A 16,022-nucleotide genomic window follows, 5' to 3' on the forward strand; every position below is an offset into this window, starting at 1 on the left:
ATATATGTAAAATATTTTTTGTTCTATTTTTATACAATTTTTTTTTACGATATATAATAATTTGATATGAAGATTTACAATAAAAAAAATATGTTTAATACAACTTATATAATAAAAAAATATTTGATATGTGAAGAACAATATATTATTGAAATAATATAAAGACATTCATACAGATATATTAAACAAAAAAATACAGAGTGTCTAAAATTGTAATTTGCGTTCTTTTAAACAAACAAAATCATCAAGTATTGAATTTAAATCAAAATTCTTAACCATTTCTCTTTCAATATAGACAATAGAAAGAGGTTATACATATTACTAGTTATAGTTAGAATTTTTTTTTTATAATAAAAATTGTGTATTTTATTTTATATGAGATGTGTTTTATTTATTTCATTTTTATATCAAATTAAATATTATGGAGGGCCAAAATAATCTTTATAAGAGGGGTCAATATATGATAAATTAATATTATTTTATTAAATCGTCCACACACGTAATTTTCAACCATTTCAAAAAAAGAATATGCTTTTTCCTCCCATCCACTTTATTCTGACCATTTGCACCTATATTAGGTGAACATTCATATATGTAGGTGGACTAATTCTTACTCATCCGTCCCATAGTGTATAAATATGTGGTCTGATTTATACTCGACCTTTATTTGAATAACTATGCAATGGGGAATCGTCATATCCTCCCTTCTTCGACTACAAATAATCTATCCAACAAGAGATCAGAGGCTCTGCCCATTGAAACCAAGTTCAGGCTTCCTTCTCCACTACCAGTTTGGCCAAAGGGTATGTACTACTCTCAACTATCAACATGATAATTGTTAGGAACATGATCTGCTCTTATGCTTTCAAGTACTTCAAATATGCTTATTGAGAATAATATTAAACAGGAATTTATACAAACTTATACGAGTGTGAGGGTCTGTCGAGCAGTCTTGTTTATTTACAAACCTACTAACTTCCTTCTGCTATTGATCGTTAATTTGTCATGGTGATATTGTTTTAATATTGGTTAAAGTTTTAGCTTGCTATAGGGCAAGGATTTGCATCTGGAATTATGGATCTGGGAGGAGGGCTACATGTGTGTCAAATATCAACCTTTGACAAAGTTTGGGCAACCCATGAAGGTGGTCCAGACAACCTCGGGGCTACGTTCTTTGAACCATCGCGAATACCAGATGGTTTCTCTATGCTAGGTTGCTACAGTCAACCCAATAACAAGCCCTTCTTTGGATGGGTTCTTGTAGGGAAAGATGATGGCTCAAGTGGAGCTTTAAGGAAGCCACTTGATTATACTCTTATTTGGAGCAGTGAGTCTTCTGAGATCAAGAGAGATGGCAATGGCTATGTGTGGCTGCCAATTCCCCCCGAGGGTTACAAGGCCATAGGCCACGTGGTCACAAACTCTCCTCAAAAGCCATTCCTAGATAAAATCAGATGCGTTCGAGCTGACCTCACCGACCAGTGCGAGGCTGACTCGTGGATTTGGGGTCCAGGTAAGGCCAACAATGCCAATGGGTTCAATGTGTACGATGTAAGACCCAGCATTAGGGGGGTCAATGCTCTTGCTGTCTCTGTGGGTACTTTTGTGGTCCAACTTGGTGGGACTGCCTGTCCTTTGTCTATTGCTTGTTTGAAGAATGCCAAGTCCAATCTTTCTTCTATGCCTAATCTAATGCAGATTGATGCATTAATGCGAGCCTACTCTCCATGGGTGTATTTCCATCCAGATGAAGAGTTCCTTCCTTCTTCAGTGAGATGGTTTTTTGAGAATGGGGCATTGTTGTATAGTAGGGGGGAAGAGTCAAAACCTGTTCCAATTGAACCCAATGGCTCGAACCTTCCCCAAGGTGGTTCAAACGATGGTGCCTACTGGTTGGACTTGCCTGTGGATGCAGGCGCCAAAGAGAGAGTCAAGAAAGGAGATCTAGGGAGCTCCCAGGTTTATGTACACGTGAAACCCATGCTGGGTGCAAGTTTCACTGACTTAGCTATATGGATGTTCTATCCATTTAATGGGTCTGCCAAGGCTAAGGTTGGGATCGTCAATCATGTGTCACTGGGGAAGATTGGTAAACATGTTGGTGATTGGGAGCATGTGACCCTAAGAGTAAGCAATTTCAATGGGGAGCTACAAAGGGTATACTTCTCGGAACACAGTGGAGGGACATGGGTGGAAGCTTATGAGCTTGAGTTTCAAGATGGTAATAAAATTGTGGCCTACGCATCTTTGCAAGGGCACGCTTTGTATCCGAAGGCAGGACTTGTTTTGCAAGGAAGTGGGGCAATAGGAATAAGGAATGACATGGGTAAGAGCAAGATGATGATGGATACTGGTGGAAGCTATGCAGTAGTGGCTGCTGAGTATTTGGGGTCAGCTATTATTGAGCCAGCTTGGCTCAAGTATTGTAGGAAATGGGGTCCGAAAATTAGCTATGACATTGCGGATGAGATTAGAAAGGTGGAAAGAGCATTGCCTGGGCCATTAAAATCGGCTTTCAATCGATTTGTCAGATGCCTACCAAATGAAGTCTTAGGTGAGGAGGGTCCTACGGGTCCCAACATGAAGAACAACTGGACCCAAGATGAAGTTTGATAAATGTGTATATATATTTATATATTTAACATATGAAGTTGTGGCTAAGTTATTACGATGTAATATATATGTGAAGTTCTAAAATACTCATTTGTTGCTCCATGCTAATTTCTTTTTATACTAGGGCTGATAAAAAATTGGAAAATTTGATTCTAAATTGACTCTGCTCATTTTTCGATAATATAGAATTAGAGTCGGATTTTTTCTTTTTAGTTTCTCAAGTAGAGTTGAAGTCGGAGGTGTCTCTGGACTGAGTCTGAACCAATCCGACTTTATGCTTCACCTCTGACTCTGAATTTGTCTACCGACTCTAACTCTAATATTGTATATATATTATAAAAATATGTTTTTATTTATATATTGATCACATATACTAGCATAGTTATATACAGTTATATAACTATAGTTAATTTCAATAATATATTAGTATGAGCTAATTATTATAAAATAATATACTTATACTATAATATAAATAGACTTATAATAGTTTTGTAAATGTAAATATCATATTATGACTATCGTACATAATCCAAGTATAGAAATAAGTTAGACACTAGTATTTAAAACAAGTCTAGTGTAGTAAGTTAATAATACATAATATTAATTTACTACAGAATAATAACATGTAATTAGAAATTAGAAATAAGTTTAGTATAGAAATAAGTTATAAGTAAGTTAGACACTAACAACTAATATGGCATGCATGGCAGTAGCTAAATTTTAAACTTGCGATTTTTTTTACTTTATTGCTTGCTCCTATTATATTTACTGATACTACTTTTTTTATAAATAAATATTTACTATAAATAATGACATGGAATGACCATTAAGAGGGACGTCTTGTTGATCTTGTTCACAGAATTTTGGTTATAATTTTAGTAAACTTGAAATTTAAAAGCTCACAAAAAAAACCTTGTTTAAAAATATGCTACATATGAAGTTAAGAAAAGAGCCCAAAAAATCTCAAATCTGAATCTAGTCCGACTTGGAGTTGAATTGAAATTTATACAGGTTGTAGTCAAAGTCGTAGTTTCTATTTGAACTCCGACTTTGGTCGGATTTAGGGGATTCCTACTCCAACTAGGTCGGTGCTCACCCTTACTTCATACCATTACATAGATTTCAAGAAAGAAAAAATGTTGTCTGCAGGTGCAGATAGAGCCTACCATCATAGCTATAAATAAACTAGACTACTTGATAGATCGTTTGAATTGGACTTGATTAAACTCAAATTCGACTATTAAATAGGAAACTTGCAAACAAAGAATTATACTTGATTATTAAATGATATATACTGGTATAAAGTTCGCTTGACTCTGACTAACATTCACTTGCACCCAATACAACAGAAAGTGGCTTTTCCCATGACCATGTCTATCCAAATTACCCACATTTCATGCCAAAAGCATAGGTTTCTGGCATTTTAATGTCATAGCCAACTCGCCAAAAATGATAGGCCCAACATGCTACATTTTCTTGCGATCATAACTTCTATCCAAAATATTTTTTTTTCTAGTAAGACTGAATTATCAGCTAAAGTATGAATGTCACTAGAAGTCTGTGGCCTAGGAGGTGATTTGCTAGCTAGAGAAAACATTTTTTGATGACTCCTCCCACCAAATATATGTATTTCTAATGATGCGGTACAGCAAGAAAAATGTATTTCCTGTTATTTACTCTCATCAAAAGGGTGTATTTCTGGCGAAATCATCTAGCAGGAAAAGTATTTCCTGTATTAAATGTCTGTCCAAAATATGTATGCCAAATTTGTTTTTATGTTTTTCTAATGGTATCTATCTATCCAAATGAGATAGTTTTGGCATATTTAGGTCCTATGGAAATGCACATTAATGCATATTAAATTATTATGTTTTTTCAATTGCCATGGCTTACAACAATTAAAATGGGTGCAGTTGTAATTGGTTTGAGCCAATTAATTTAGTTTTAAATTTAGATTTCCACATTAATGCATAATAGGTTAATGTTAATAGGTATAAAAGTAGATTTTATACCCAAAACAAACACTATTACTTAATTATCACACTTGTCAAATATTATAAATATGAATATGACCGTGTACTTCAAATAGTAATGCCAATGTAGTTTTAACCAGATAAAATGAGGAGCATAAATCCAAATGGATACCCAATACAAAATAAAATACAGAGCTTGATATACCAACATGCATGAATATATTCAAATGCCACATCTTTTCATTGCATGTTACCAACATGCACATGTTTACATAAAACTTGCATTGGAGTAGACTACACAAAATAGTATGCATGTATTAACTTAAAGCCCTATCATGCGTTTTATACAAGGTTGGGGAGTTCATTCTATATCCTTTAATGAAGATCTTCTTCCTAAACTGCATGCATGGAGGCTTGGATTCTTGCTTGTTTGTTTTGCTTAGGCACTCGAATTCCACCTGATTGGATCCTTTGTCCATATAATTGATAGCTGCAATATTAGAAAAAGATTGTCAAATATCGGTGTACATGTACCACTGTTCCCCAATTCTACTATCACAACCACTCCATATTTTATACTTGTATCTAAGTTTTCACCATTAACCATGTCCTGATACCTAAAGATAGCCCAACAAATAAACTTCAACTCTTTGATAGTAATGTAACTTGAAAATAGAGGTCTAATTTGGAAAATCACCATCCTATTGTGCATAGTGTGTGCTTATGAAAAAAATTATATGCCAACTTGAGTGCATATTGTAACTTCACCAACCTATTTTATAATTGCTTGCATATTAAACTGACTTACGACACTCTTCCTAGAGTTTGTGGAAAGTTCATATGTTACAAACAATCTCATTAGCACTCTAAATTGAATAGCACATATACATAGTCAAGCCACTGTCACCTTATCATTTTAGTATTGAGTGACCATCATTCAATATACGTTCTCTGTAAAAGTTATGAACTTGATTTTTTTAACTACAAGCCAGTTAATCTATAAAGATCATGGAGTGTTCTAACATTTTCTAATCTAGAACATGCAAATAAAATACCATTGTGCAATTTAGAGGGGAAGACATTACAAAACCGAGAGCATTAGGTCTAATATCATACATGTACCATGCTTTGTATGCCACTTCGCTATTATAAATCCTATCTTTCCATGGGCCTACTATAAAAAGGATACATGCTCTTCACTTAAATATTTGTCCTGGCATAATTTCCTACTTCCAACCAAATCCCCACAAAACACTAACCCTAACAAGCTAAACAAAAAGATGCCACCCAGATTTTCAAGCCTACTCCAACCAAGTTAAAAAATTATTAAAAAATTCAAAAAAGTCTCCAACCTACATATTGGAGGATGGCTACGCATCCCTTAGAGTCTCCTGTTGAGACTCTCTGTGTGACTCCAATTCTGTAACACCGTCATTGAGCTTGTCATATTCATCAAAATAAACTTCCATTTTTTTGAGATCACTCATAAATGACTCATGTTTGCTCTTATAGCCCTCCGCCTCAGCTTTGTTCTTCTCATTCTCTCCCCTGATTTGTTGAAACTCTCTATCGGACAGCAAGGCTATAGATGGTTTAGGTATAACTAAGTGGCCTAAACCTCTAGGATAACTTGATCAAGATACCAACACCTCCTTGAACATAGCTTTTGCATTCTCCTCCACCACATCTTTTGGTTCCATCTCATTTAACCTCTCAACCATCAAATTCTATATTACAATATAAGCATATTAGTTTTAGGCATTAAAATGGAGGAATCTCTATATATTAATCCAAAAGTAATCGGTCCAAAACTATCGAGAAACTCACGTAATTCCGTTGAGCAGCTTGAGTGACTAATCTTCGCTTCTTTGTAGACCAATGCACCTCTTTATAAAAAGCAACATAATTTGGAACTTGTTCCCACTTTAATGAATTGACAAGCCTTGTTAGTACATTCTTGTATATGACAAAGAAATTATACAAAGGATGAAGCATGGTATTTTTGCTTTTACCTTTTCCTCCATTTGCCTAACAAAAGACTTCCTGCCAACTGTGTGAATTACCCTTTGATTGGACTTATTATGTTTGTTCTGCCTTGATATGTTCTACAATTTAAACAAGTTGTTGAATATTATTATTGTATGAAATGATAAAAACCTTTAATAACTAATACAAACCAGCTAATAAACTCCAAAAAAATAGTCTTTAGGAAAGTTTTTACCTTAAATTCTTCACTCCCCCATCTCTCACACAAACATATCCAAACAGCTTTGTCCACCAATTTTGTCTCTCTAGAAACTGCAGCTTCCTGTGTATCATACTCCCAATACTTGCAGTGCAATAGGTAGTAAAAATTATTATATTTTTGTGCAAGTGTCATTGCTACTGTCTCTCAATGATTGCTTTGGGTCCAATCCAATACAAAATTAGCCTATGTTGACATAAATAGATTATATGAGTAATATAAATACACTTGGATTCAAGGTGTTTTTGCATTATTTGGCAAAAAAAAAAAAAATCAAGACATGATTCGCTAGCTCTTCCTTGTTTTGTTTATCAATATGACTTCAGCTTGCATGTCACATGTCTGCATAAAACATGACAATCCAAGTCACACGTGTTGAAAACATCGTTGCATTCTGACATGATACTCCTCTTTGGCATTCATTAATTTCTACTGCTATTTTGCCAAATTTGCAAATGCGGTCAAATTCTATGCATCTAGCTGGTCCCCCTTCTGCGTTTTTTTTTTTTTTTTTTTTCAAGTGGAGCTAGAGAAGAAGACCACACAATTAATGACAGATACGTAACACATGGATAGTAACTACTCTTTGACATTAATATTAATTACTAGGAACAAACCAATACAAATCTAATGCAAACTATACCTGCAAGTATATCAATGTTAGATTGTGAAGCCTCATTAGCTGGAATTGTCACCTCCTCAGGGATCTCACTTGGTCCTTGAGTGGAGGCATCTGAGAATGAGACTGTTTCGTCTCTTAGAATGCTTGCTCAAGGCTGTGTTTCTTTTCCTCTACCACAAGCTGATGCACGATTAACCACCTTGTGAATTCTTGGTTCCTCTCATAGGCTACTGCACGATTACATAACCAACCACAACCCAAATTTGATTTTAGATACAAATAATGGACAAATTATTATGAACTATCTGTGTTGCCAATTACAAATTAGCACAAGAGTGTGATCTATCCAAGTGACAAAAAAATCCATTTATAAGTATATATAAATATACTTATATCTGTATGCACTATACAAATACAAGTATCTAATAATGTCCAAACTTCAACATATCACCCAAATTTACCCAAAGTATAATCTATTATTGGGATGAACTCTTGGTCTTATTGCGGGATATGCACTTCTCCATTCAACATCAATTTCGGGAAGGGAATAATGTGGTGGATTTCATTGCTCGTAGGGGAGAGGAAGTCACAATAATACTTTTGTTGATTTTGTTTCTTTGCAATGTAAATTGAGAGGTATACTTCAGTTGGATAAGGCTGGCCTACCACATGTTAGATTGTAGTTTTTCGTAAGCTTGTTAGGTTTTGATGTTGCTTTGTTGGGTTTCATTTTATTGTGTGGTTTTGATTTTCTAGTGTATAAGGTTTTCCTCTGCCATACGTAAGAGCTTTATAAATAAAGTGTTGGAGAAATGAAATAATCAAAAGAACATTCGAGAAATGAAATACATGAAATATGTACGGTATCATCCATGCCCAGACTTATGATTTAATGCAAGACGACATGTAGTTTCTATAGTAGATAAATGACCTGCAGCTAGGAGATCTTCATTGTGAAATAATTTGTCATGGTTTTAATATTGGTTAAAGTTTTAGCTTGCTATAGGGCAAGGATTTGCAACTGGAATTATGGATCTGGGAGGAGAACTACATGTGTGTCAAATATCAACCTTGGACAAAGTTTGGGCAACCCATGAAGGTGGTCCAGACAACCTCGGGGCTACGTTTTTTGAACCATCGCGAATACCAGATGGTTTCTCTATGCTAGGTTGCTACAGTCAACACAATAACAAGCCCTTCTTTGGATGGGTTCTTGTAGGGAAAGATGATGGCTCAAGTGGAGATTTAAGGAAGCCACTTGATTATACTCTTATTTGGAGCAGTGAGTCTTCTGAGATCAATTTCCTCTGCCAACGACTATGTGTGGCTGCCAATTCCCCCCGAGGGTTACAAAGCCATAGGCCACGTGGTCACAAACTCTCCTCAAAAGGCATTCCTAGATAAAATCAAATGCATTCGTGCTGACCTCACTGACCAGTGCGAGGCTAACTCGTGGATTTGGGGTCCAGATAAGGCCAGCAATGCCAATGGGTTCAATGTGTACGATGTAAGACCCAGCATTAGGGGGGTCAATGCTCTTGTTGTCTCTGTGGGTACTTTTGTGGCCCAACTTGGTGGGACAGCCTCTCCATTGTCTATAGCTTGCTTGAAGAATGCCAAGTCCAATCTTTCTTCTATGCCTAATCTAATGCAAATTGATGCATTAATGCGAGTCTACTCTCCATGGGTGTATTTCCATCCAGATGAAGAGTTCCTTCCTTCTTCAGTGAGATGGTTTTTTGTGAATGGGGCAATGTTGTATAGCAAGGGGGAAGAGTCAAATCTTGGTCCAATTGAACCCAACGGCTCGAACCTTTACCAAGGTGGTTCAAACGATGGTGCCTACTGGTTGGAGTTGCTTGTGGATGTAGGGGCCAAAGTGAGAGTCAAGAAAGGAGATCTAGGGAACTTCCAGGTTTATGTACACGTAAAACCCATGCTAGGTGCAAGTTTCACTGACTTAGCTATATGGATGTTCTATCCATTTAATGGGCCTGCCAAGGCTAAGGTTAGGATCGTCAATGTGTCATTGGGGAAGATAGCCGAACATGTTGTGATTGGGAGAATGTGACCCTAAGAGTAAGCAATTTCAATGGGGAGCTACAAAGGGTATACTTCTCAGAACACAGTGGAGGGACATGGCTGGAAGCTTTTGAGCTTGAGTTTCAAAATGGTAATAAAATTGTGGCCTACACATCTTTGCATGGGCGTGCTTTGTATGCGAAGGCATGACTTGTTTTGCAAGGAAGTGGGGGAATAGGAATAAGGAATGATACGGGGAAGAGCAAGATGATGTTGGATACTGGTCAGAGCTACTCAGTAGTGGCAGCTGAATATTTGGGGTCAGCTATTATTAAGCCAACTTGGCTCAAGTATTGTAGGAAATGGGGTCCGAAAATTAGCTATGATGTTGCGGATGAGATTAGGAAGGTGGAAAAAGCATTGCCTGGGCCATTCAAATCGGCTTTCAATTGATTTGTCAGAGGCCTACCGAATGAAGTCTTAGGTGAGGAGGGTCCTACGGGTCCCAACATGAAGAACAACTGGACCCAAGATGAAGTTTGATAAATGTGTATATATATTTATATATTTAACATAAGAAGTCGTGGCTAAGTTATTACTGTATAATATGTGAATTAGTTCTTCTGAAATACTCATTTGTTGCTCCACGCTAATTTCTTTATACTAGGGTGGATAAAAAATTTGAAAATTCAACTCTAAATCGATTTCGTTGCATTTCCAATAAAATAGAATTAGAGTCAAATTTTTTCTTTTTAGTTTCTCAGTTAGAGTTGAAGTTGGAGGTGTCTCTAAATTGACTATGATCCGATTCGACTTTATACTTCAATTTCAACTCTGACTTTGCCTATCAACTCCAATTTTGATATTGTACATATATTATAAAAATAATTTTTTATTTATATATTGATCGTACATACTAGTATAGTTATATATAGTTATATAACTATAACTTATATAGTTAAATTCAATAATATAATTATTATAAAATAATATACTTATACTATAATATAAATAGACTTATAATAATTTAGTATATGTAAACATCATAGTATTACTATCATACATAAGTATAGAAATAAATTGGACACTAGTATTTAAACAAGTCTAGTATAGTAAGTTAATAATACATAATAGTAATTTATTAAATTATAATAACTTGCAATTAGAATAAAATCCAGTATAGAAATAAGTTTTAAGTAAGTTAGACACTAGCAACTTATATGTTATCATGCATGGCAGTAGCTGAATTTTAAACTTGTGATTTTTTTTTTTTTTTGACTTTATTGCTGGCTCTTATTATATTTACTATTACTACTTTTATATAAATAAATATTTACTATAAATACCGACATGGAATGACCATTAAGAGGGACATCTTGTTGATCTTGTTCATAGAATTTTGGTTATAATTTTAGTAAACTTGAAATTTGAAAGCTCACAAAAAATTCAAAATATGTTACATATGAAGTTAAGGAAAGAGTCCAAAAAATCTCAAATCTGACTCCACTTCGACAAGTCAGAGTTGGAGTTGAATTCAAGTTTATATAGGTCATAGTCAAAGTCTTAGTTTGGATTCAAACATCGACAAAGTTAGAATCGAAGTCAAACTTAGGAGATTCTGACTCCAACTAGGTCGGTGCTTACCCTTACTTCATACCATTATGTAGATTTTAAGAAAGAAAAATTGTTGTCAGCAGATGCAGATAGAGCCTACCATCATAGCTATAAATAAAATAGGCTACTTGACATACCAGTTGACCGGTGCAAAACTGCAAGTGCACAGTATCGTAGTTCTATAATAAAGTGATAAGAAGAGTATCGTTCTCAGGGATTGTTACCTTACTTTTGCCAAATACCAAAATTATACTAATCTCGATTTTATCTAAAGGAATCACTAAGATTTTTGTAGTTGCAAATTAAACTAAGATCAACTCAAAGAGAAATATGCAAAGAAAATAAAACTGAAGTTCGAAAATCAAATTAATGGGAAAGAAAACTTCTAGAAAATTGATTTCACCTAATTCTTCACTATGCTTTCCTCATCCAGCTAATTTAATTTAATTCTTTTTGTTCATTAGCAAATCTCTAATTCATCCAACAGCATCTTTCGATAGTCAATTGAAAATTATTCTTGTTCATCAATTCACACAAGAATATGTAAATTAATAAAGAAAGAAAGCAATAAGACCAATGATTTAATTACTACATATGTTCATACAAGTCTTTCAATCTCTATACTCACCTATACTGAAATATTCAAGATCTACCCTATGATTCCATCTTTCGATAGCAAATCACAAGATTAAATATCATCTAATCAATGGCCAGTTAATTAGAAGTAATAAACTCAGAATAAATTAGATAAATAAAGAGAGAATTGCCTTAAATTAGCATAGACAATCAAACATAGTTCGGAACTGGGTTACATCGTTTTCATAGAATAAATAAAATTTAGCTCATCCTAGAAATGGAATTCAACATAAACGAATTCACCATAATTGTTCTGAGAATATTGGAAGAAAATAAATGCTGAAAAATACTCCTCGTAGTCGCAACTCATCTTCAAAAACTCAAGGAATTGATTCAATGCTTTTCTCTCATCTGTGCCTGTGCATGATTCCAATGTACGTGCAATATATGGAATTCCCTCTCCAAAACAGATGAATTGAATCCTTCTAACTGTGTTTTTTCTATTCCAAAAATTGTTCTTCAGTCAAAAGGTACGGCCATAGAGTGAAAAATCACTTTTATATGGTGTGATGGTGGAAGACCCTAGATCTATCAAAATACAATGTTCGCTCAAGCGGGGTGTCGAGCGCACATCAAGCGTTCGACTCTGCCTAATTTCGTTCGAGCGTCTTATCGAGCGCACATCAAGCGTTCGACTCTGCCTGATTTCGCTCGAGCGGCCAATGTCTCAGCTCGAGCGATCTTTGTTTTCCAGCAACCCGCTCGAGCTCACTATCGAGCGGCAGTCGAGCATTTGAATCTGCCTGAATTCGCTCGAGCGGCCAAAAGCCTCCGCTCGAGCGATCTTGTAAAATCTGGAATACGAAATTTTGCAAGTCATCAAATACCCCCAAACTTACAACTTTGTTTGTCCTAAAAAAAAAAAAAAAAAAAAAAAAAAGCAAATTTATAGTTTAGGCAATATCAACTCGACCCCAAAGAGAAGTATCATCACTCACCAAACTTTTATGAATTTAGATTTCATCACTAGTATCTTACTCTTTTAACATCAAAGATAGTAAGAAAATCAATCAAAAATTTTGTAATTTGTCAAGCAAGAGTGAAGCGTTTACTTCAACCTAAAGCTAAGACCTTGAGTGTGTGTGTGATATAGTCAATTTAATCTCAAACCACCTGTAAACTCAGATAAAAGTAGAACAACTAAAATCAGAAGAATTCTCTCAAAACTTAACCCAATAAGTCCAGTTTTCAGAAATCATTTCCACTAATGTAGTCAACACCAGAATCAGAGATCAAAAGGTCTTTAATAAGGTTGTAATGATAGGCCACAGGGTGAGGGTTAAGAAAGAACTGGATATGGAAAATCAAAGGAAACTAGAAAAATACTTAGTGAAAAGAACACTAAAAGAGATATCCACATGATTCAAATCATAGCTCTTTCTTGGAAATATGCTCATACTTGTGGAATTATTGTTGCTGTAATCACTGAAGCAATACCAACAATTCATTTAACAAAATCTGAAGTGATACATATTCCGCTTAGTGACTTCTTTTTCTTTTGTTTTTTTTTTATTTTATTTTTTATTTTTTTTACTATCTTTCTTCTTCTTTCTTCTTCTTCTTCTTCTTCGATCAAACAGATAGAGCAAACATAATACATTTCATCATGAAACAAATTTTCTCTTTTAAATGTAACTCTCCACCAAAGTATTTTCTCAAACTATCAAAGGTAGATTTATTGTTTTTCAGGCTTAAAGCGAGCATGGTTTATGTAGTTCAAAGAATAAATAAAGGCTAACGAAGGCTCAAGGGGGTTGACTATGGAAACACACCATGTAATGATGGCATGATATTTAGGACGGCTGGGAAAGCTTTTTGGTTATGCCAAAGAAATGCCTAGATCATTTCTCTAATATTTGGTCTCAACTAGGATTTCGCCTCAAGGACCCATCAACGGATTCTAGAGCAAAGCAAAATCGAACTTCCCTTTTTCAATTAATTCAACTTCTTCTCTTCATAAGCAAAATGGAATAAGAGAAAAACGACTATGTGCTCAATTATGTTCAAGGTCAAAGATTTAAACCAAAGTACCAACAAAACTCCACTTGACATAAAAGAAATTTTTGAAAATTTTTCTCAAAACCATCTTCAATCACAAATTTCAAAGTCATAGAGAATTAAATCTTACTCCAATGCATGCTTGATAAGAGAATCAGACAACCCATCAACAACCCAAGACTTAGAAAACAAGAGGATCAAATGACTATAGGAGTTTACACCCCCAAACTTAAATTAAACAATGTCCTCATTGTAATGCAAAAATACAAAGGATTGAAGAAATAAAAGGAACTTCCCTGGTTTCATGATGAATCTTCTTTAGTTTAAAATTTTTCAGCTCTTTATTCATGCTAAATAAACCTGCATCAAAAACCAAATTATTAAAACTAAATAAATAAAGATAATAAAATAAATGAAAGAATGAAAGATAGATCTATGGGTTGCCTCCCATAAGCGCTTGTTTTAAAGTCTACAGCCAGACTTTTCAACTTTCATCAATTAGGACCTCCAAGAGGAATAAATGCATAGTTCCTCTCCACTTGTTCTCCATAGTAGTACTTCAATCTCTGACCATTAACTCTGAAAAATATTCTCTGTCTTGTCCTTCAAATCTACTGCTCCAAAAGAGAAAACTTCATGAATTGTATAAGGACATGTCCATCTTGATTTTAACTTTCCTGGGAAGAGTTTGAGTCGTGAATTGAAGAGTAAAACTTATTGTCCTGGTGTAAACTCTTGTCTAAGAATCTGTTTGTCATGCCACTTCTTCGTCCTTTCTTTATAGATATTTGCTTTTTCATATGCATCATTCCGAAACTCTTCCATCTCATTCAATTGAAGAAGTCGCTTTTCACCTGCTGCCTTCAAATCAAAGTTAAACTTTGTTACAGCCCAATAAGCTCTATGCTCCAACTCCACAGGAAGATGACATGCCTTTCCAAACACTAATCGGTATGGAGACATCCCGATAGGTGTTTTAAAGGTTGTACGGTATGCCCACAAAGCATCATCAAGCTTCTTCGCCCAATCCTTTCTATTGGTTTTGACCGTCTTTTCAAGGATGTTCTTGATTTCTCTATTTGAAATTTCAGCTTGGCCATTTGTTTGAGGATGGTAAGCAAGTACTATCTTGTGCTTTACACCATATTTAGAAAGAAGATTATCAAACAACTTGTTGCAAAAGTAAGTCCCTTCATCACTAATAATAGCTCGTGGAGTGCCAAATCTTGTGAATATATTCTTGTGCAGAAATTTGAGCACTACCTTTGCATCATTTGTTGTTGTAGCAATTGCTTCCACACATTTTGACACATAGTCAACCGCTAATAAGATTATAAGCAAAACCAAAAGAAGGAGGAAAAGACCCCATAAAATCTATTCCCCAAATATCAAACAACTTAACTTCTAAAATACCTTTCAGTAGTGACTCATGACGCTTTGAAATATTCTCCATACGTTGGCACCGGTCACAAGTTTTCACCAAAGTGTAACTATCACTAAAAATAGAAGGCCAAAAGAATCCACTTTGAAGTACCTTAGCTGCTGTACGGGTGGCTCCAAAGTGTCCTCCATATGATGAGGAATGGCAATGATGGAGGATGTCTTGCATCTCTTCTTCTGGCACACATCTTCGAATGATTTGATCTGGGCATTTTTTGAACAACAAAAGCTTATCCCAAAGATAATAATTCACATCATGCAAAAACTTCTTGCGTTGATGGTAAGTAAGATCAGATGGTAAAATTTTACAAGCTAGGTAGTTAACAATATCAGCATACCACGGAAGCTTGATCTCACATGCAAACAACTGCTCATCAGGAAATGCCTCTTGGACCACTGAATTTGGTCTTTCTTCCTCTTGCTCTAACCGAGAGAGATGGTCAGCCACTAAATTTTCACTTCCTTTCTTATCTCGAATCTCCAAATCAAATTCTTGAAAAAGGAGGATCCAACAAATTAGCCTAGGCTTAGCATCCTTCTTGCCAAACAAATAGAGAAGTGCTGCATGATCAGTGAACACTATCACCTTTGTACCAATGAGGTAAGACCGAAATTTATCACAAGCAAACACCACAGCAAGCATCTCCTTCTCAGTTGTTTTATAATTTAACTGAGCTTCATTCAATGTCTGGCTTGCATAATAGATGGCTCTAAACAGCTTGTCTCGTCTTTGCCCCAATACTGCTCCAATTGCAAAGTCACTTGCATCGCACATAACTTCAAAAGGTTGACTCCAATCAGGCACAATCACAATTGGTGCTAAAATTAGTTTCTCCTTGAGTGCATTAAAGGCCTGCAA

At 35.2% G+C, this 16,022-nt stretch overlaps 2 protein-coding genes and 1 pseudogene across 4 annotated transcripts; 2 read left to right on the top strand and 1 right to left on the bottom strand.

The window, feature by feature from the left end:
• Window positions 1-600: 600 nt before the first annotated feature.
• Window positions 601-2,721, top strand: LOC122290845. 2 transcript variants are annotated; one of them, XM_043098512.1, is made up of 2 exons: window positions 601-803; window positions 1,042-2,721. In XM_043098512.1, the coding sequence occupies exons 1-2, from the start codon at window positions 678-680 to the stop codon at window positions 2,611-2,613; spliced, it is 1,698 nt and encodes a 565-aa protein (XP_042954446.1). In that variant the 5' UTR covers window positions 601-677; the 3' UTR covers window positions 2,614-2,721. The 2 variants fall into 2 exon arrangements, with proteins under 2 accessions (XP_042954446.1, XP_042954447.1); XM_043098513.1 differs by having other exon boundaries at window positions 1,052-2,721.
• A 2,083-nt stretch (window positions 2,722-4,804) lies between these two features.
• Window positions 4,805-7,591, bottom strand: LOC122290846. Of its 2 annotated transcripts, XM_043098514.1 has the most exons (5): window positions 7,475-7,591; window positions 6,808-7,017; window positions 6,599-6,691; window positions 6,414-6,509; window positions 4,805-5,076 (listed from the first exon to the last, which is right to left on the bottom strand). In XM_043098514.1, the coding sequence occupies exons 2-5, from the start codon at window positions 6,964-6,966 to the stop codon at window positions 5,026-5,028; spliced, it is 399 nt and encodes a 132-aa protein (XP_042954448.1). In that variant the 5' UTR covers window positions 6,967-7,017; window positions 7,475-7,591; the 3' UTR covers window positions 4,805-5,025. The 2 variants fall into 2 exon arrangements, with proteins under 2 accessions (XP_042954448.1, XP_042954449.1); XM_043098515.1 differs by lacking the exon at window positions 6,414-6,509.
• LOC122291043 lies at window positions 7,489-10,071 on the top strand (annotated as a pseudogene).
• Window positions 10,072-16,022: the final 5,951 nt, after the last annotated feature.

The sequence above is a fragment of the Carya illinoinensis genome, chromosome 13 (genome assembly GCF_018687715.1).
Source record: "Carya illinoinensis cultivar Pawnee chromosome 13, C.illinoinensisPawnee_v1, whole genome shotgun sequence".
Lineage (NCBI taxonomy): Eukaryota > Viridiplantae > Streptophyta > Magnoliopsida > Fagales > Juglandaceae > Carya > Carya illinoinensis.

What these genes read in the sequence shown, in the direction of transcription:
- LOC122290845 (XM_043098512.1), top strand. Translation starts at nt 678, where the DNA reads ATGCAATGGGGAATCGTCATATCCTCCCTTCTTCGACTACAAATAATC. An exon ending in ACTACCAGTTTGGCCAAAGG is followed by an intron (nt 804 to 1,041) that starts GTATGTACTACT and finishes TTAAAGTTTTAG; the next exon opens with CTTGCTATAGGGCAAGGATT.
- LOC122290846 (XM_043098514.1), bottom strand. Translation starts at nt 6,966, where the DNA reads ATGACACTTGCACAAAAATATAATAATTTTTACTACCTATTGCACTGC. An exon ending in TTAGGCAAATGGAGGAAAAG is followed by an intron (nt 6,510 to 6,598) that starts GTAAAAGCAAAA and finishes AATTCATTAAAG; the next exon opens with TGGGAACAAGTTCCAAATTA. An exon ending in AAGCTGCTCAACGGAATTAC is followed by an intron (nt 5,077 to 6,413) that starts GTGAGTTTCTCG and finishes CTAATATTGCAG; the next exon opens with CTATCAATTATATGGACAAA.